General features: G+C 43.3%; 1 protein-coding gene across 1 annotated transcript in view; it reads left to right on the top strand.

Moving 5' to 3' along the window:
* MTMR10 (myotubularin related protein 10) overlaps positions 1-20596 on the top strand; it is a 107896-nt gene that overhangs the window by 21594 nt on the left and 65706 nt on the right. Inside the window, exon 3 of the mRNA XM_068275583.1 lies at positions 19304-19440. Coding sequence (XP_068131684.1) covers positions 19304-19440 — 137 coding nt within the window. The remainder of the gene's footprint in view (positions 1-19303; positions 19441-20596) is intronic.

The following is a 20596-nucleotide window of genomic DNA, read 5'->3' as shown; positions in this document are numbered from 1 at the left end:
TTGTCTTGTTGGGGGCCTCATGATTGCTGAATTTGTCTTGTTGGGGGTCACATGATTGCTAGCTGCGAGACTATGGGAAAAGCTGAACAATCATCATATGAGACAATAGCATTAAACCTACTTTTTTAGCTTTTTAGGACGGAAAATTAAAACTGGGAGGTTCTAAAAAGATGAATACATTTTTCAGGAGTAGGATGGATGAAATTGTTTATCTTCACAGTTTATTTTCAACTTGGATTTTCCATAATATTCATGTATTAGTTAAAACATTTGTGTTTAGTTTAAATTGCTGTGTTGGCACTTTGCGATAGATAAGTGACTTTTGGGTTGTAGTTTGGGCACTCGGCCTCCAAAAGGTTCGCCACCATTGTCCTAGTCTAATGTCCCACCATTGCAAAGTTCATGTAAATTTGGCTCCACCTTCTGGTCCATGACCACACCCATTTTTCGGCACAACGTACCCCCAAATTTTTGCTGCGCTACACGCACCGCACCATTCCCCCCCCCCCCCACTCCTTCTTGCCCCCCCCCCCCCCCATGGAAAATTTTCTGCGGATGCCGATGATCCTCAGATCTGCAGATGATTGTCTGATCTGCAGATGAATGTCTGTTAAACAAGGTGTGTATGAGATCTGCAGATATCCTAGATTATGAATGCATTTTGCAGGAACGGATCTTTTGCAGGAACGGATCTTTTGCAGGAACGGATCTTTTGCAGGAACGGATCTTTTGCAGGAACGGATCTTTTGCAGGAACTGATCTCTTGAATGTGTAGAGCATCTTGCAAACATTTTTATCTGATGGGGAGTACAGCTCAATAGGATAGACTGTGTAGAGCAGGGGTCTCAAACTCAATTTACCTGGGGGGCCGCAGGAGGCAAAGTCAGGATGAGGCTGGGCCGCATAAGGAATTTCACAATCGCGGCACATCGCCGCCTCTGCCCGCCCCTCTCACTCTTCCTTCACAGAGAGGGGCGGGGAGAGGCGGCGATCCGTGCGGCGATTGATGTCAGGAGGGGCAGAGCTGAGGCTGAAAGCTCTGCCCCTTCCAGGAAATGCCGGCGTATTGCACCCGGGCGATTTGCGGGCTCTGCAGCCCTCGTTTAGCGGGGAGCACTGAAGCGAACTATAAAGAAGCTTTTGCCGGCGAGGGCCACAAAATATTGTATCAAGGGCCGCAAATGGCCCGCAGGCCGCGAGTTTGAGACCCCTGGTGTAGAGTATGGCTCTCATACTACATGGAAGGGGGTAAAATTGGTCTGTGATCTTTCATTAATCTTTCAAGTGTGTACTTAGCTTAACTGCCAAAATAGTAAGATACTAGACAGCCTCGCTACTCACTTGCACACTCTTTTGTCAGATAGACCTCTTTTCCTTGGACAGTTGAAATGTGTGCTCAGCAAGCAGTTGCCAGGCAACAGCAAGCAGTTGTGAGAGTTTGAGAGGTATTTCACTGCCTACCAACTGTCCGTGGAAATGAGGCCTCAGACACACTGTAAGCACTTTTCTGAGCGCTTGCGATTGCTGGGCACTCCCATTCACTTGCATTAAATTGTGGTAAAAGTTGCAGAAAAATTGCCATGAGCGTGTGAAAACATACGCGGTCGCGGCTATTTTCACACGATTTTACTGCGATTTTTTTTTTTTTTTATGCAAGTGAATGGGTGACATTTTTTAAAAATGCTCAGAAAGCGCTCAGCAAACGCTCAGAAAAGTGCTCATAGTGTGTCTGAGCCCTTAGACTTTGCAACTGCTGTTCAGGAAATGCTGTTGAAAACAAAGAAAACCCTGAAAATCCCCCATGAGGACATGGACTGGCCCAAGACCTGTCGGTTCTGTCAGATATTAACTGTCTACTTTTTTTGCGATCGTGGTCCTTTAAGGCCCGGGCCACACCGGCACTAAAAATTGACTGTTAGCGGATCGTAATGGAATGGATCCGAACAGATGCTGATGGATCCAATGTTACCCTTTCGAAATGTACAAATTGGTCCATTTGAACGGATCCGTTCTACACCATCTGCTGGACGGACCGTAAGTTTGGATCTGCAGTAACTTTTCTGGATTGACAGATGTGACATTGACCACGTGCTATTGGAAGAGACTGTCCTGGATGGAAAACTGATGTTTTTAAAAACTAACACGGATCAGTTTTCCATCTGTGCAGTGTGAACTGGGCCTTCCTTGGGTTTGCTAAATCACTTATGATACCACCTTGAAGGTGTACATGTAAAAACTGTGCAGCAGCACCAAAATGACCTGCTTGGCTTTGGAGATGCCTCAGTAAATCAAGTCCTGTGTTTGCAGACGGTGCAGACTGTAAATGCTATTGCTTTTCTAGCTACTGCTGGTAATTCATGGCTAATTGTCTGTAAGTGGATATGATTCACTAATAGATTTACTAATGAATTTGTGTTTCATTCTGTGGAAGGTTTGGCAGTGCCTGCGTCCCCCTCTGCCCTGCTGCTCAGCCACTTGCAAGACTCGCATATTATTATTATTATTTATTATTATTTAGTATTTGATGTGCGATCTGTAAGGACATCAGATATTGCAAACGCAGCATATACTGATGCAAACACTGTGTGATGTTATTGCCCAGTTCTGCCTTATTCAGTGTAATTAGGGGTCAGGGCTGCACCCAGGGGCATTGCTAGCCTCAAAGACCAGTGGCACGTGCCCCGGATCTATTCTGTGGTGCCCCGGATGTCCCCCAGGCTGTCAGCTGTGCTGCCTCAATGGTGGGCATGCTGGGTGCTGTGGTGCCATGGTGGGCGCTGTGAAGCCTTTATGAGGTAATGCAGGGAGCTGTGGTTCTTCTATAGGGGCATGCTGGGAGTTGTGGTGCCTCAATGGGAGGCATGGGGGGGGGGGGGGGCACTAGAAAGTCAGGGAATGCTATGGGAGGACTGCCAGATAACCTGGCGGCAGGCCAACCTGCCCAGCAGAAAGTCAGGTTAGCCAGCACAGAAACCAGGTAACTTTTCCTAATTATGTTTATAATTTTGTTTTCATGTCTTTAATTTATTTTTTTTTGTATTAATAGAGAGGGGGCTTCATCCAACATTTTGCTGAGCAGGCCTACTTAGACTACTGTTAAAGAGAACCAGAGGTGGGATTTAATAAATTTAGTAGGGCACAGAGGCTGGTTGTGCACACTATCGCCACCCTCTGTTGCCCTATGGTGTGCCCTCAGGACCGCCCTGTGCTCTGCTGTCCCCTGTAACAAAAACTGGCGTGCTAGCAACACACAGCATGTTGCCAGTAGGCTGTTTACCTGTGAGTGTCTGTCACTGCCGTTCCCCCGCCTCCTCTGTATCGGCGCTCCCCGCCCGCATCCCTTCCCTCCCACTGATTGGAGGGAAGGGATGCGGGCGGGGAGCGCCGATACAGAGGAGGCGGGGGAGCGGCAGTGACAGACACTCACAGGTAAACAGCCTACTGGCGACTTGCTGTGTGTCATTAGCACGGCGGTTTTTGTTACAGGGGACAGCAGAACGCAGGGGGGTCTTGGGGGCACACCATAGGGCAACAGAGGGTGGTGATAGTGTGCACAGCCAGCCTCTGTGCCCTACTAACTTTATTAAATCCCACCTCGGGTACTCTTTAAGTTAATTTAAATTTGGCTCCACCCATGACCACACCCACATTCTAGTGCATGGCCACACCCATTTTCTGGCGGGAGTGCCCAAAAGTTCCCCGGAACTCCTAGGATCCTAGCAACGCCCCTGACTGCACCAGTTTGCAGAACAGGTGATTGTACATTGTGATGTAGTATGCAGCCACCACATACCCCTAGTGCGGCATAGTGAGTTTTTCGTTTTAGTTCCCATTCTACTCAGCTGAGAGATTGCAGTGAAGGCAAATTTCTACTAAACTTTTTTTTTTTTTTTTAATGGCATTTTTGTTTTGGGCCACCATGAGCTTTCAAAGTACTCTGTGCTACTCGGTCCAAGCCCTACCACATAGAGCCATATTAATCCATACCATGCACTGATAAGGAGCAAAAACTCCAAAATGGCTGCAGGCATCTTGGATAAGTGTGTCTGTGGAAAATGTAGATGATATAGATACAATGTGCACTAGTGGCTCTGGATGTGAGTGGCTTTCAGGGGCATAACCGTCTGCATTGACCGTGCTTGTGGCAGTAAGCAGGAGATGTGAGAAACTTTGTGTTGTGTTATACCGGGAAAGCAGTAAACTGATTTTACTGGACAGTTTGTCAAACATCATTTTACAAAGGCTGTTACCACAGGGAAGAATAAAATTATCGACTAGTGAGGTAAATGACTGACTTGTGAGGTAAATGCCTCATAAATGTCAAATCACACAGGATGACACATGCAGTGAAACAAGTTAAATGTTCTCTATTTTACTTCCAGCCTGGAGCTGTTGGTAAAATGACTAACAGCCACTTGTGAGGTTACTGTATCAGATGGTTGAGCAAAGAGGTATGCAAATGAAATTATTCAGGAAAGTAAGGCCTCTTTCAGCCAGAAGACTGAACTGCTTTCTTGCCAAGCAATTCATCGTCCCGTCTGCAAGTGCAATACGTGTGCAGTTTAAATGCAGTCGAATGGCAGTGATAATTTATCCAGGGTTGAGGAGTTGGAGTCGGAGCAATTTTGGGTACCTGGAGTCGGTGGTCTCGATAAACTGAGGAGTTGGAGTCTGATGATTTTTTTTAACAAAATTCATAGACTTTGTAAAAATTAGACTAAGGAGTCGGAGCAGGAACAGTTGTGAGTCGGTGGTTTCATAAACTGAGGAGTCGGATGATTTTTGTACTGACTCCACAGCCCTGAATTTGCCTCTCATGAAATTTTTACTGAACAGGTCTTAGGCCTAGTGCACACCAAGCAGTTCGGTCGCGTTTTTAGGGTCACTTGCGGCTGAGGAAATGCTTGGGTAATGTATTTCAATGGGCTGGTGCACACCAGAGCGGTAGGCGTTTAGCAGAAACGTCTACTTCCGGGCTGCAGCATTTTTTGGATTTCAGAGGCGTTTCGGACTCTAATGTTAAGTATAGGAAAAATGCAAAACGCTTGATAAAACGCCAGATCAGAGCGGTTTTCCTGGCGTTTTTGTTACAGTAGCTGTTCAGTAACAGCTTTACTGTAACAATATCTGTAATCTGCTACACAAAAAACGCTACACAAAACCGCAAAACGCTTCATAATAAGAAGAAAAAACGCTTCAAAAATCGCTAGCGTTTTGCGGATCTGCTAGCGGTTTTTGGTGTGCACTAGGCCTAAGTGAGTGAGTGCTATGTTTTTGACGTTCAGACATTTGTGTTGTGATCTATTCATTTTTGTTTTCCTAATTTGTACTAAATTCAGAGACTTGTCAGTAAATTGTTTGACCTCCACACTGAAATACAAGTAGCTTGTTTGTGAACTCCTGGAGCTGTATTTTTGGCATTGTGCTCAGGAACTGCAATTTCTTCTCACTGTGAAACTTTACACCACGTCCATAACAGCCTGCTTATGTACGGGATTAACTAATGTGCTAACGTTGTATCCTTCAAATCTTCTGTTAAAGTTAAATCAATGTCATCTTTTAGTATACAACTCTGAAGAGTCTGTGCGCCGTTTCAATACTTCACCCATGCGGTGTGTAGAACTGGCGTAAGTCCAAAAATGTCTCTAAATGGTGTTGAAAAATGAACATATAGAAACTAAGTAATGTGGACAGACCAGCGGGTTAGAGCACAGGCTTTGGCTGAACTACTGTCCTAATTTATTCCAAAGTTCTCCATACTTTAGGACAAGGGTGTGGGAGCTGTGGTTACAGCTGGAGCTGTGACTATTTACTCAGCGCCCAGTTTAGCATGTAACTAAATAAAAATAAACCCATGTGTATATTATTCCCTTCCAGTGTAAACAGAGCGGTTCAAAAACTTATAATTTGAAGATTTTACTTCTTAGGGAATAAATAAACTCAGGTTCAGCAGTAAAGTTTAAGTTCAACTGTGGGAAATAGGTTACAATTGCTTCCTATTGCCCAAAGCATTATGACCACTGACATATCAAGAAAAATGACACCTGTGAATTACCTTTTTTGTATATGTAAAAACAAAACCGAGGACACCAAGAGCCCAATAGTGCAATATTGTCTGGTAAGCTCAATATATAATGTAATGTCAAAGGTTCTTATACTCACAAAGGTGGGTTACCATCAGGTAACCACTTGACAGGCAGGTGGGGGAGTATTAGTACCTGACCCCACTCAGGTATAAAAGTCGCTCTCTGTAGATAGGAAAATGGGGAAAGAACCCCTCCACCAGGGGTGGACTTAATCGTGCTGTAATATGTACGAACAGAGGCGCCAAGCAGAGTAACAATGTTCTAAAAATGACAAAAAGAGGGAAGTCGAGGTGGACTTGCCTCCCTCTGGTAGTGGACACATACTCAAATGCAGAGTAAAAAATATACAATTTATTCACAGCTCCACAAAATCGCAACACGCCTCGCGGTCAACAATCCCGCCCCATCAGGCATCACAGGAGCATATAAAACTGGTTTAGGTCCATAAAGCGTGTGAGCGCCTCTGTCGCTTTAGTCTGCATTTGAGTATGTGTCCACTACCAGAGGGAGGTAGGTCCACCTCGACTTACCTCTTTTTGTCATTTTTAGAACATTGTTTTACTCTGCTTGGCGCCTCTGTTCATACATATTACAGCACTTTTTGTATATGAGCATTTGTGATCCTTCTTTAGACTTCTGTAGACTGGAATTTTGAATCTTTGTAGAAGACAGTGTAAAGGAAGGAGCACATCAAAGCACAATCCACTATTGCAAAAAAATGTCAAATACATTTGTCTGCATACTTATAAGAAGTACAATGCTCCCAGAGTAAAATGCAATAGAAATTACAGTGCTTGTGTATTGAGCCGTAGCAGAATGGCTTGTCTACTGCGACTAAAGAGCAGATGATTCGTCTTGAATCTTCTGCTCCACTCTGCTCCACTCTATCTGCAGCGCTGATTTGGACACAGCTGCACTGCATAGCATTTAAAGTTGCTCAACAGCTGATCTGACTGGCAACAGCGGCTCAATGTAACAATGCCGCTGTATGTGAATTACTGTAATTAAAATATGCTGCCAGAGCTCAATCAGCTCATCCATCCGTAGTGTCTGCAGCAGGGTGAATGGCCAGCAGGAGATGGGGGTGATCATGGAAGATAGCTATGGTGACACCAGGGCTGAGCTGTCTGCTCTGCTTTCTATCCTTTAATCGGTCTTCTGCCTGAACAGTCGGAAAGATCATCACGGCCATGGATGTCTGAGCAGTGGTGCTGATCCCTGGAGAGTCAGACAACAGGAGAGCTGTCTAGAGACTAGGAGGCACTCACTGCTGCAGGGGAGTGTAAAAGTGATATTGCCACCTGGATCAGCTGATTGAGCCTTGGCAGCATATTTTAATAATACAGTAATTACCGGTATGTCACATACAGCAGAATTAATGTTACATCGAGCTGCTGTTGCCAGTCAGATCAGCTGTTTATGGGCAACTCTCTGAATGCTATGCATCTGCAGCTGTGGCCAAAACAGCGCTGCAGATGAGGTGGAGCAGCTGATTCAAGACAAATCGGCTGCTTTGCAGTTGCAGTGTACACATTTCGGCTTGGCAAGCTGACCATGTGCTAGATGGTTTAATGCGCAAGTGCCGTAAATTACTTTTTCCTATGTTTAAGTCACAGTAGGCAGTAAGTCTGAGAGGTTTTGCACTGGTGCATCTCCTCATGGAAATTCTCACTATTTAATTTATTCTATTCTAAAATCCTCCCCGGAAAGGATCTATACAAAGATGCCGGCTAGCCCCCTACTCATTTGCACACTATTTTAGCAGTTGGAGTGAGCAACCGCCGTTCAATAAGTGCTTTTGAAAATTAAAAAAAATTTGAGTATCCCTTGTGAAAATTTGGATTAGTCCACAATCTGTCAGATATTTACTGCTTGATATAAGCAACAGGAGCATAGGAGAAAAGTAATTTAAGGTGCATTATTGTACATCTGTATATTAAATATTACCATTTTTGTGATAGTGGTTCTTAAAGAGAACCTGAGATGGAGCCCTAAAAAGAAAATATACCTACCTGGGGCTTCTGCCAGCCCCCTCCGGTCTGATCGCTCCCTTGTCGTCCTTGTTGTTCAGCAAAAGTCCTCCAGTCCAGGGCCAACTGCGCAGGCCAGAGCGCTCGCAGAAGGAATGCGCATGTGCCGACTAGACGACTTACTGGGCCAGTTGCAGACAAACTAAGCGGCAACTGGGGACGCCGAGGGAGCGATCAGGCTGGAGGGGGCTGGAGGAATTCCCAGGTGTGTATATTTTCTTTTCAGTTCCCCATCTCAGGTACACTTTAAAGGCAACAAAAAATGTGAGGCCTGGAACCCACTAGAGCATTTTTTTGAGTTTTTAGGGAGCGCTTTCAATTGCTAGCGATTTCCCTAAGCTCTCTGCCAATGTAAATGGATGGGACTGATTCCATTAGAGCGATTGCGATTAAGGAAATCGCAATCGCAGAACATGCAGAATTTTGGGAGCTTTTCCATTCTGATGAATTGTACAGGAGCAGGGAAATCGCTTGCAAAACGCTATCAAAAACCACTAGCCATTGCGATAGCGTTTTGCGCTTTCTAGTGGGTTCCAGGCCTAAAGTGCATAAGTAGCATAAGCCTTTCCAAATTTCAGGAGCAGTATTGGTTAAAAGTAGGGTTCTTAACAAGATTTCTCGTGGGCACAAAACATCTAGCCAGTACAGCATGAAGGGCTGCAGCTGACTGTGAGCATAGTTGGCTTCAATAGGCTGCCTCATGACCAGTGTCATTGTTTGACTCTTCAGGACACATCTCATAAGTATGCAAGTTCAAGTGTTTGTTTACTACTGTGCTGGGGAGCTGGTCTGCTCTTTACAGGCCAAGGGATGTCTATTACATAAAACACATTTACTATTTACCACTTTAACTGTGAACTGCAGGGAAAGCTTCACAGCTGCTCAGGCTTGTCTAATATAAAGGCAACCCGGAGAAACATTTAACATGGAGTTTTAGCTCGTGCCAGTTTCTTCTGGTTTGCTTATACAATAAGCACAAAACATTCTATTTTATTTTTTGTTTTTTTTGTTTTAGGGGAATGTAATTGTGGTAAGCATGTGTTTACTGCAAACGCTACAAACTATTGAAGTATAAAAAAAAGTACAACAGTGAGAAGGCGCATGCTAGAGACTTGTTTTCATTTTATCTTTTATTTTTAACCATGTGTGCTACTCCTAATGCAAGCTATAAGTCAAGTCATTTACCACCTTTGCCTTTTGCTTGACTGAGTGTGTCAGGATGTTCACTTAAAGAGAAACCGTGACCAAGAAAAGAGCTTCATCCCAATCAGTAGCTGATACCCCCTTTCCCATGAAAAATAATTTCCTTTTCTCAAGCGGATCATCAGGGGGCGCTGTATGGCTGATATTGTGGTGAAACCCCTCCCACAGGAAACTGTGAGGACCATCGTCCTGGCAGTTTCCTGTCTGTGAACCTTGTTGCATTGTGGGAAATGGCTGTTTACAGCTGTTTCCAACAGCCAAAAAAAGCAAACCGCTACTTACACTGACATCGCCTGCTAGCGGTAAAAATGTCACCGTGTGATAAATGTCAGAATGTAAATCAGGGAGAGGAAATATTTTACAATGGGCAAACACTAAATAAATCATTTATACATACTTATTGTAAAAATGAAGCACCTTTTTTTTTTTTTTTTTTTTTATTACATTATTTTCACTGGAGTTCCTCTTTAACTCCTATTTTGGCATTTTGAATAAGGCCAGTTCAAATTGGTCTAAAAAATGGACAGTTTAACGGACTGCAGTGGAATGAACGAGAACGCATGCAAATGGATCCAATGTTAATGAATGAATCCGTTCACATTGGTCTGTTCAAATGGATATGTTGGGTCTGTTCTGCTGCACGGATAGCAAGTTTTGGGTCTGCACAATTTTTTTTTTCTTTCTTTTGAGTCGCATTGACTGCGAACTAACGGAATGGAGGGTCACGGATGGAAAACTGATGCCTTTAAAAGCTGACCCGTTACACAGAGCATTTTCTTTTAGCGAGTATGTATGGGATCTTCGTCTGTTTTTGATTTTGCTAACAAGGCAACCATTTACTTTTCTATAAAACCTCAACTAAAATCTGATTGCGATAGTTTGGAATGGGGTGGTATATTGATAGCAGGCCAGTCTGGTCAATCAACCCATCTTTTGCAAGCTTCAGAGCCCCACAAGAGTGTCTAGAAAGCTTTGAAATGGCAATAATCACTGCAGTAGAAAGCTGGGAGCGGCCCCACAGCCTCCAAGGCCTCAGTCTTGCTCTTTGTGACCTACAGTCACGGGCTGAGAAGCTCAAGTGATAGAGTTGTGCTGTGACAGACGTTCTGGAGGAAAGTCACTAGTTAGCTTGCTGTGGTACCTCATTTGACTTTCCCATTAGCACTTCAAGGGATAACTTATCCTACATCCAGACTCCCCTAGGTACATGCAGACTCCCCTAGGTACATGCTCTAACATCAAGTGAACTGCTTTTGGTCCTGCATCTATAGCCCCAAAGTGAGGGCACACTTTATTTTTATTTATTTTTTTTCCGGAGTTACTTTACAGAACTAGTAGTCCCAGTTCTCAGATGTGTAAGTGTGTTGTAGTGTGCATATTCTCTGAAACCTCTGCTCTGGCTTTGGGTTGTCACTGTTGCCTAGAGACACAGTAAATTTAAGGAATCTTTATTACATGCTGAGGAAGTCACTAGCCTGTTATGCAATAGCAGATGAGTCAGCCTCTATGAGCGTGAGCTTCTTGGATTTTTTTTCCATGAGCTAAAAGAAATGGAGCATACAGTAACTGCACTGCAAAAACTTCTTCCCATTCTGTAGAGTTAACGCTCATGGCTTTGCGATTTTGTTATGTTGCTTAATCCAGTTTCCATATCCAGTATTCACAGGAAGATGTTACTTGCTGATCCTATCCCTCCGTAATTGAATTAATCACTTATTTGTTCTGGGATCCTGTGCGCTCAGCCAAGGTCAGACAATGAATTGTGTGTTTCTGGACCTTTCACAAAGTGGAATGTTGCTGGCGCAGTCTTGTAAGGATGACTAAGAATTCATGCATGTGTCAGCCATTCTGCCTGCCAGGATGCTTGGAATTTCTGTCACAGTCTTATACAAGATCAGGGCTTGAGTTTCTCCCTTTACATTTACTACTGCTGCCTACTGTATACTTTGAAGGATTTAGTTACGGTACTTTGTAATGGTGTGTTGTGTGTGTGTGTGTGTGTGTGTTGCAGATTACAACAAATGCACTGCACAAATAGAAGCTTGCAGTGCTGTTCACCTGGGGTCTGTGCTGATTGTGATTAGCCTCATCCTGATAGATGATTATCAATAGTCGGCAGACACACAATTACAGCTTGCCCATCCATATGAAAACTAGGAAGGTTAGGAAAGATTTGAGGAAGTCTTTTTCACTTGGTAACTGAACTGCATGCTTTCCATTCAGTTCAGCCCTGAGATACCTCCAATGAGACTCTTCTGGCTGCACACACATCAGTGCTTGACATGCTGTATGGTTACATAGCAGCAAAAAAAGCGCCTCATTTCACATCTCAGTTGATGCGCTCAGATGTGTATTAATGGAACAGATTCTGCCACCCTGCCCTTGCTAAGCACTTGCAAGCACCTGGCAGGTCCATGGGAGAAGCTGACAGGAGGTAGGTGCACAAAACACCCGCAGCCAGCTACCTATGGGAAGGAGATCTTGGGGTTAGACTTCTGAGTGCATGGGTTAGATAAAGGTCAATAGTTCATATATTTTAGCTCTGGGACACTTGAAAGACTCTGTCAATGAACAGAGGCAATAAAACGCTAAGTCTACTTTTTACGTTTTTAAACATAAAATAAAGTTTAGGGATATCTAATGCTGGGTACACACGGTGCGTTCCCGCACTCGATGCCCTGCTCGATTCCCGGCCGCTCGATTATTTCCGAGCATCTCCGATCCCGTATCAATGATTGTTAGGGGTCAATTCTCATGTAAAGCATGCCAAATCAACCTCACGACCCATCGAAACCCGACATGTTGGAAATAATCGAGCGGGGCATCGCATGCGGGAACGCACCGTGTGTACCCAGCATCAAGTAATTTTTAGGACTAGGAGGATAGATGAAATTGTTTTTCATCAGTCTATTTTTTCCTTGGCTTTACTTCAAGCTTGGGATTTTCTAAGGGGCTGTTAGGAAGGAACTAATGACCATGTTACATGGGCAACTTGGTCACCTCAACTGGTAGCTGTGACTAGGCTTAAAGAGACACTGAAGCGAAAAAAAAATATTATGATTTGTATGTGTAGCACAGCTAAGAAATAAAACATTAAGATCAGATACATCAGTGTAATTGTTTCCAGTACAGGAAGAGTTGAGAAACTCCAGTTGTTATCTCTATGCAAACAAGCCATTAAGCTCTCCGACTAACTTAGTCGTGGAGAGGGCTGTTATCTGACTTTTATTATCTCAACTGTTTCTGGACTATTTACTTTTCCTCTGCTAGAGGAGAGGTCATTACTTCACAGACTGCTCTGAAAGACTCATTTTGAATGCTGAGTGTTGTGTAATGTGCACATATTATAGAATGATGCAATGTTAGAAAAAACACTATATACCTGAAAATAAAAGTATGAGAATATTTTCTTTGCTGCTAATCTTCTAGTAATTATTCATAGTACACAACCAATTCACTATATCATATATTTTTTTTCGCTTCAGTGTCTCTTTAAATAGATTTTAGTGAATGCAATTAACCAATAGTGTCAATGACTGGCTGCTAAGACTGATTTGCAGCAGCTAGTTGCAATGCTTAGCGACTTGTTGCTGTGATTTAGCCACCTGTGTCACATGGCCCCAAAGCTTAAAGAGAACCCGAGGTGGGTTTGAAGAATATTATCTGCATACAGAGGCTGTATCTGCCTATACAGCCCAGCCTCTGTTGCTATCCCAAACCCCCCTAAGGTCCCCCTGCACTCTGCAATCCCTCATAAATCACAGCCACGCTGCTGACAAACAGCTTGTCAGAGCTGGCTGTGTTTATCTCTATAGTGTCAGTCTGCTGCTCTCCCCGCCTCCTGCAGAACTCCAGTCCCCGCCTGCATCCCTTCCCTCCCTGCTGATTGGAGGGAAGGGACGGGGGCAGGGACCGGAGCTATGCAGGAGGCGGGGGAGCAGCTGAGACTGACACTACAGATGTAAACAGAGCCTCTCAGCACGGCTGTGATTTATGAGGGATTGCAGAGTGCAGGGGGACCTTAGTGGGGTTTGGGATAGCAACAGAGGCTGGGCTGTATAGGCAGATCCAGCCTCTGTATGCAGATAACATTCTTTAAACACACCTCGGGTTCTCTTTAAAGGATACCACAACTGACTTGTGACATGTTGAGATAGACATGTGTATGTACAGTGCCTAGCACACAAATACCTATGCTGTATTCCTTTTTTTCTTTCTGTGCCTGAAAGAGTTAAATATCAGGTATGTAAGTGGCTGACTCAGTCCTGACTCAGACAGGAAGTGACTACAGTGTGACCCTCCCTGATAAGAAATTCCACCTATAAAATACTTTCCTAGCAGAAAATGGCTTCTGAGAGCAAGAAAGAGATAAAAAGAGGAATTTCCTATCAGTGAGGGTCACACTGTAGTCACTTCCTGTCTGAGTCAGGACTGAGTCAGCCACTTACATACCTGATATTTAACTCTTTCAGAGAGAGAAAGAAAAAAAAGGAACACAGCATAGTTATTTGTGTGCTAGGCACTGTACATACACATGTCTATCTCATTATGTCACATTTCAGTTGTGGTATCCTTTAAAGCAGACCTTCATGCCATACCTCCAGTATCACCCTCGGCATCACCTCTGCCCTCTGTACCTGCTTATACAAGTTTTAAAGCCATTTTTTTCTTTGATTTTATTTTTTTTTATAGTTTTTCTCAAACTATAAGTCCAATTTGAAAAAAAAAAAATGTTTTGACTTGTTTCCATGGCAACACAGAATCCATGCCGTTCATATCGGCGGGTCGTTTGTAAATCGAGGACTACCTGTACTTGCTTATCCTGAAACTTGTGTGCACTCATAAACTCACAGCAGCATAATTTAAAAAATGAAACAGAGGGCAATTGAACAAACTGGGATAAAACTGTATGAATGCTGGAACGCACAGTGGCACCCAGCAAAGCAGGGTGACCGCATTCCTGCTCCATATTTGAAAATGTATACATTTTCTATGTATTCAAATACTTTTTATTGTAATTTTTTTTTTTTTTTTATTAATTTTATAAATCCTTGCAGTGTAACAAAGCTGTAGATTGATCTTCCTGCTTTAACTAAAAAAGGGCAATGAATAAGGTAGGTGGGAACACCACATTGGGTGTGGGATATTTGTGGATGTCTGTATCTCCTATTAAGCCATCAGTATCCTGTGCCTAATTCTGCAGAGTACTTCAGTAGCAAATAGTTTCCACTGCTGTATAAATGGCCCCAGGCTTCTGTCAGGCAGGGAAGGTAGAAGAGCAACAGTGCTGGTTATTAACGCCTAGAAATATACATTTCTAGTGAAGAGGGAAACCACCCTATTACCATGATATAGTCTCCTCGCTAAAAACACACTGCTTCTGAAACTGTCTCCTTAGTGGCAATAATAAAGTACTGTTATGTATTTTTTAACAATGGCTGATTTAGAGTGGCTGCTAACTATCTAATACAGCATGTTTTGTTGTTAGTCATGTGCCATGGCAATGGCTGACTCTAGGACAACTTGTATCCATTCTGGTTTTCAGCAGAACAATGTGTGCCACTCATGAGCAGGGTTCTGTTGCATAACAACATCTGGATAAGTAACCATTCAAGACCCTACTTAATATGTGTAAAACTACTTCTGTAACCAATTTTTTGTTCTTTGCATAACATGTTCTGGATTTTGGTGTTGGTTTTTTTTTCCCCTTTATATGTTGGGGTTGGAGTCTGTTACAGAGCTGTATTTCTTTATACATAGAAATATACAGGGATTTGCATTGTTTGGGATTTTGCATCCTCCCAGGTGAATTCAGATTTGTAGACTACACTTATCACATGACGGCAATTAATTTATATCAACACTGCAATTACTGAGCAATGCAGAGCGTACCAGCATTATTTCTGGACTGAATGCAACTTACTCTTTTTACCCTGCTGAGATTATCAGCTGAATAGAAATTCTTTGGATTCTGTGTTCCTGATGGCTTGTATTAAACAGGCAAATATATATTGTACATTGAGTAGCAGATTATACAGTTAAACAAGGAGATAGACTTATTTGAAACCATTGCGAGGAAGATTGGAGTATCACAGGTGCTAGAGTGGATTGGGTGCATTAAACGCATGCGTTTGTGTGCGCTTTTAGTGCGCGTTTCAGTGAGTTGCGTTTTTTTAGCATGTTTTGCTTATTGCAGCAGTTGTCAAAGATTTGTTTTCAAATGAAAATTTAGGGGTAAAAATGAATGCATTTCTATGCGCTAAAAAAGCGCACCTATTCACTTGCATTGACGTGCACTTTAAAGCTCAACGCACAGAAATGCATGGAACACTGTTTTTGTAACGCAGCTCAGCGCATAGATGTGAACAAGGCACATTACATGGGAAAATCAATGTCTTGCAGAATGCACTGCACAATGCACTCTGAAAAACGCACAAAAACGTACCTAGTGTGAATGAGGCCTAAACCCTGCTCTATCTTCCTTTTTTGCATTGCTTTTATAATTATGCCCCAGACAATCTTGAGTTGTTCTCAGGGCAACACAATTTCTGTCAGATCAAACCACAGTACCTCTACAGTTCACATTCAAAAATGGTAAAAGTCTGGTGTGTGACTTTTTGAATTGCTGTTTAACAGCCAGTTAAACATATTTTATTCTTTTTTTTAAATTGATATATGGTTATAAAAGCGACTGGCATTGTTTTTTTATTTGGGAGCAAAGAAAACACAGTTCTGCAACAGGAGAATTTCCAGCAGACTTGAAACCAAACTAGAATGGTACAGAAAGGTCTTATTTGCAGTAAAGTTAGTTTGGCCTACCCTGTTTTTTTTGTTTTTGTTTTACTGTCAATATCTGTCTGATTCCATCATTTGATTGAGTCTGCTGGAAATCAATGCCCTATTATGCCAGCTCAACCAAAAAGGTTGATCGTATTGGGTGGAAGATATCGATCGGTGGTGGCATGGGAGCAGTGGCAGATTGACATTCTGTAGCGTTGCACTGCAGTGCACCACTGTAGTTAGATTTTTATTTTTTTTTATAGATTTCATGCTGAGTGTAATTTGCATACCTGAATTCTTAAAACTTTCAGTAAGAAATGATTAAGAAGGAACCCAGCCTAGCCTGCAGTATGTAGGCTTGGAACTGTACATACACATGCTTATCTTGCCATGTCACATGTCCGTTCAGGTACCCTTTAATTGCAATGTCATCAGTGGCACCTGTACTGGGACATTAGATTTACTTTTTCATGCATTAGCCACTGAGGCATGGTAATACTCTGTGGTAAGTGGCTGGAACAACAGTCAGTGTAAATAAGGCTTTAGTTGTCTGTAGACAGTTTTTTTGTTTTTTATTACCTTTCAAAAACATTTTGTTTTTCTTATGTGTGCTTATGATTTCTCACTGCTAGTCACCCAAATTTGTAATAGTGTAATGAATCTTTCTTCTGGTAATATCACTCCTGTATATTTTAATAGTCGAGACTAGATATGAGTTAAACTGATAGACGTCACAGTACTCTGGCTGGCTAGATTAATTTCCCTTACCCAAGAGCTTTTGGGAGGGTCTGGGTGTAGCGCTGATTGAGTAGACTCCTGTCACATATAACCCTATGATTATGGATGAGGTATATGATTTCTTAGTAGGTGTAGAAATGATCCTAGATTTGTTCACGAATGGCAATTAAGTAAACTGAGGAATAAATTAGCTCTGAAACTTCAGGCAAACCTAAGCTTCATTTAAGATCTTATGCGCCAGCACTGCTCTGTGGTTTCCAGCAATGTACATGGTGTGATAAGCCAAGGACACAAGAGAGTGCTGTCTAAAGGGGCCCATACACTGGTCAATTTCAGCCATCGATCGATTCTATGGAATCGATTGATCGATCGGAAATCGATTCTATCAAATCGATTGATTTGCGGACAATTTCGATCAATTTGATCTGACAGGATGGAAAATCTAGGTCGATCTGCTGAGGGCAGCAGATCGATGGCCCATAGAGTTGCATTGAATCTAATGGTCCAATAATGCATTTAGATCGATTTCCAATATAGATTCAGGAATAAAAAGAGCAAAAAAAAAAAAAAGGCACCAAATGCGGCAGGGACGGATCCCAAATCACACAGGGCTTACCTGCAGCGTGCCCCAGTACAGTGTACGATCCCAAGCAGAAAATGAGGAGAAAGATGGGCACAGCTGCATAAAATACCCTTTATTGTGACCGAGTTGACACAATAGTTACAGCAGTGGGGGGGAAGGAAGATCTTCCTCCCCCCCCCTCCGGTAACTATTGTGTCAACCCGGTCACAATAAAGGGTATTTTATGCAGCTGTGCCCATCTTTCTCCTCATTTTCTGCTTCGATTTCCAATAGATTTCATTCTGAAATCTATTGAAAATCTGTTCCTAGTGTGTGGCACACATTAGATAGATTCCTGTCAGATTTGACTTGACAGGCATCTGACAGAAATCTATCTGATGGTCAAATCTGGAATAGAAATAGAAACACAGTACCTGGCACCAAATGCAGCAGGGCGGACACACCGGAGATGGGAATCGGAGCGTGCACGTCCAGAAAACAGTTGAAATCCAATGTAGTAGAAAGCAAAGGAGGAGGCACCGCTTCTTTAAAATACCTTTATTCCGGTGGGAGAAATAGCAGGTACATAGCAGTGGGGGTATCAGATGCCCCCCCCCCCCCCCGCGCATACATTACCTGACGCTGGCTCCCGGGCGTCTTCTCCGCATCTTCTCCACGCTGCACCCGCTCCATCCCGGCGCTTATTGTGGCACTCCGTGACCAGGAAGTTCAAATAGAGCGCCCTCTATTTGAACTTCCTGGTCACTGCAGTGACAGGAAGCGCCGGATGGAGCTGGTGCAGCGCGGAGAAGACGCCCGGGAGCCAGCGTCAGGTAATGTATACCTGATCGGATCGGCCGCCGCTAGCGACGCGCTCCCTACCCGCGGGCGATCGAGGGTAATTTCCCGCACGGCGCGATCGACGGACCGATTCGATTTTGGGAGGAAATCGGATCGGCGGGTGCGTTTAGCGCGAACGATTGGCAGCAGATTCGATCCCAGGATCGAATCTGCTGTCGAAACGGCCGCGAATCAGGCCAGTGTATGGCCACCTTAACATTCCCACACATGCACTGCACAGCAATGCATTCATGAATAGCTGCAGGGGATTTTGTTTACTCATTGAGTTGCTGTAATAATCTCCTGCAGCAGGAGGCTTCTTGTTCCTCTTCCACCCCCTCTCTTCATATTCTAGTACAAAACTGTTAGTATGGGTAGCAAATGAAATGTAAGATAACCGGCCTTTGTAAAGCACAAGTCTTGGCTGGGTCCAAACTTAGATGACTGGGTGCCATGTATGGTGACAGTGCAAACAAGTGCATATACTGTCCACATCCATGGCACAAAGCCTTTGTCCAGATCTGTCAGATCAAATTGGACATGTCAAAATAGCATCCGTCTCTGTAGAAATCGTACCGGTCTGGACTTCACATTTTGTTACTGCAATGGACACACCAAAATGGACAATAGAAGGACCAGGACTGGATCTGCATGAGTAGTTGGGGATATTCAACAAGATACTATTTATTCAGAGTTGATGCATACTGTATGCTAATTTTATATTTAAAAAAAATGCAGCTTGGAAATTGACTAATCCAATGTTTGTGAGTAGTAGTATACAGGATGAGTATGAGGCATCCTCAGCACTGGCATTCCCAATGTATATGTGTGTGCGCCTCACGGTATAAGGTGGTATTTCAGTAGGCATTTGCCTTCCTAAGCTGCAAACTCCAGCTAGCTGATTACTTTCTACTGCAGTAGCCGTCAAATGGCTGGAATGCTGTTCAGTTACTGCAGACTTGAAATTTTATATTCAGAAGTTCATGTTTGATACAATTAAAGTGTGTTATGTGGTTGGATGTTCAACCTTTGTAACCTCCATCTATTTTTCTTTGACAACGTAGGTGAAATTGTGGTGAATGAAGTGAACTTTGTGAGGAAGTGTATTGCCTCTGATACCAGTGTGTACGATCTGTGGGGGAAACTGGTGTGCACCAACTTCAAGCTATCCTTCATTACAGACAATGCCGTGCCATTTCAGGTTTGTATCCCAAATAGTCATGTTTTCTAAATACAATCTCTGTTTTATTTTACTAAATGTACATTTGATTGCAAATGCTCCCCACCACACATCCAGTGCGATAAAGTGATGCACCCCATCCTCACCCTCATTTTTTAGAGTGATTTTTGCCACTAAAAACTGTGTAATTTTTATGGAGTGCAATTTTGGCTCCTGCATTCCCTGAATCAAATGATTCCAAAAATACTGATGACACTGCAGTTGTGATTGTAGTGGAATCATGGCCATAGGCTTTCATTAGCCAGGCGTTTTGGGTATTGCCGACAATTCGTCAGCAGTGCAAATTATTATTATTATTATTGATTAATAAAGCGCCAACATATTCCGTGGTGCTGTACAAAGTAAGAAACAAACATGAGGTACATAATACAGACAGTGGTGTACACCAATATACAAGATACATAATTAGTGACAAAATACAAAAAAATGATACATACAGAATACAGAATTGGTAATGACAGTGATAAAAGTAACATGATGAATAAAATGTGTAATTTTGCCCTTGCAAGCTTACATTCTAAAGGGAATGGGTGGAAACAAGAGGAGGGGTAGTATACGATAAAATATATAAAGGCAGTGTGTTTTAGGATACCTAGTAGGAGTGCAATTTGGTCTAAGGACAAAGGGAAGTGGCCTAAGGTAGCGCATATGCTTGGCAGAACAAATTCGTTTTTAGAGAGCGTTTAACCACGTAACGATCAGCTAACGCAGATAGGCGGCGGCTGGTCGTTTGTGGGTTTCCATGTCTGTTCACGGAGGGTGTCTCCGTGAACAGCCTGCGAGCCTCCGATCGCGGCTCGCAGGCTAAATGTTAAACACGTGGGGAAGAAATCCCCTGTGTTTAGATCATACAGCGCCGTAAAGACATCCTCCTAGTGGGGGAAAAAAGGGGGGGGGGAGTCTGATTGCCCTGCCTTTTACACGATCTGTGCTGCGGGCTGGAGAGCCCACGCAGCACAGATCAGAGAAACCAGCCCCGGTCGTTAAGTGATTAAAGGTAACAAAGGTTGGCGAGTGACAGATGTGTTGTGGGAGGGCATTCCAGAGGAGTGGTGAAGCGCGTGCAAAATCTTGTAAGCGTGAATGTAAAATTACTGTTGAAAACTCTCCAGCGGGC

Source organism: Hyperolius riggenbachi, chromosome 3, assembly GCF_040937935.1.
Source record: "Hyperolius riggenbachi isolate aHypRig1 chromosome 3, aHypRig1.pri, whole genome shotgun sequence".
NCBI lineage: Eukaryota > Metazoa > Chordata > Amphibia > Anura > Hyperoliidae > Hyperolius > Hyperolius riggenbachi.
The sequence above is the reverse complement of the archived record's forward strand: the minus strand, read 5'-3'. Positions and strand labels throughout refer to the sequence as shown.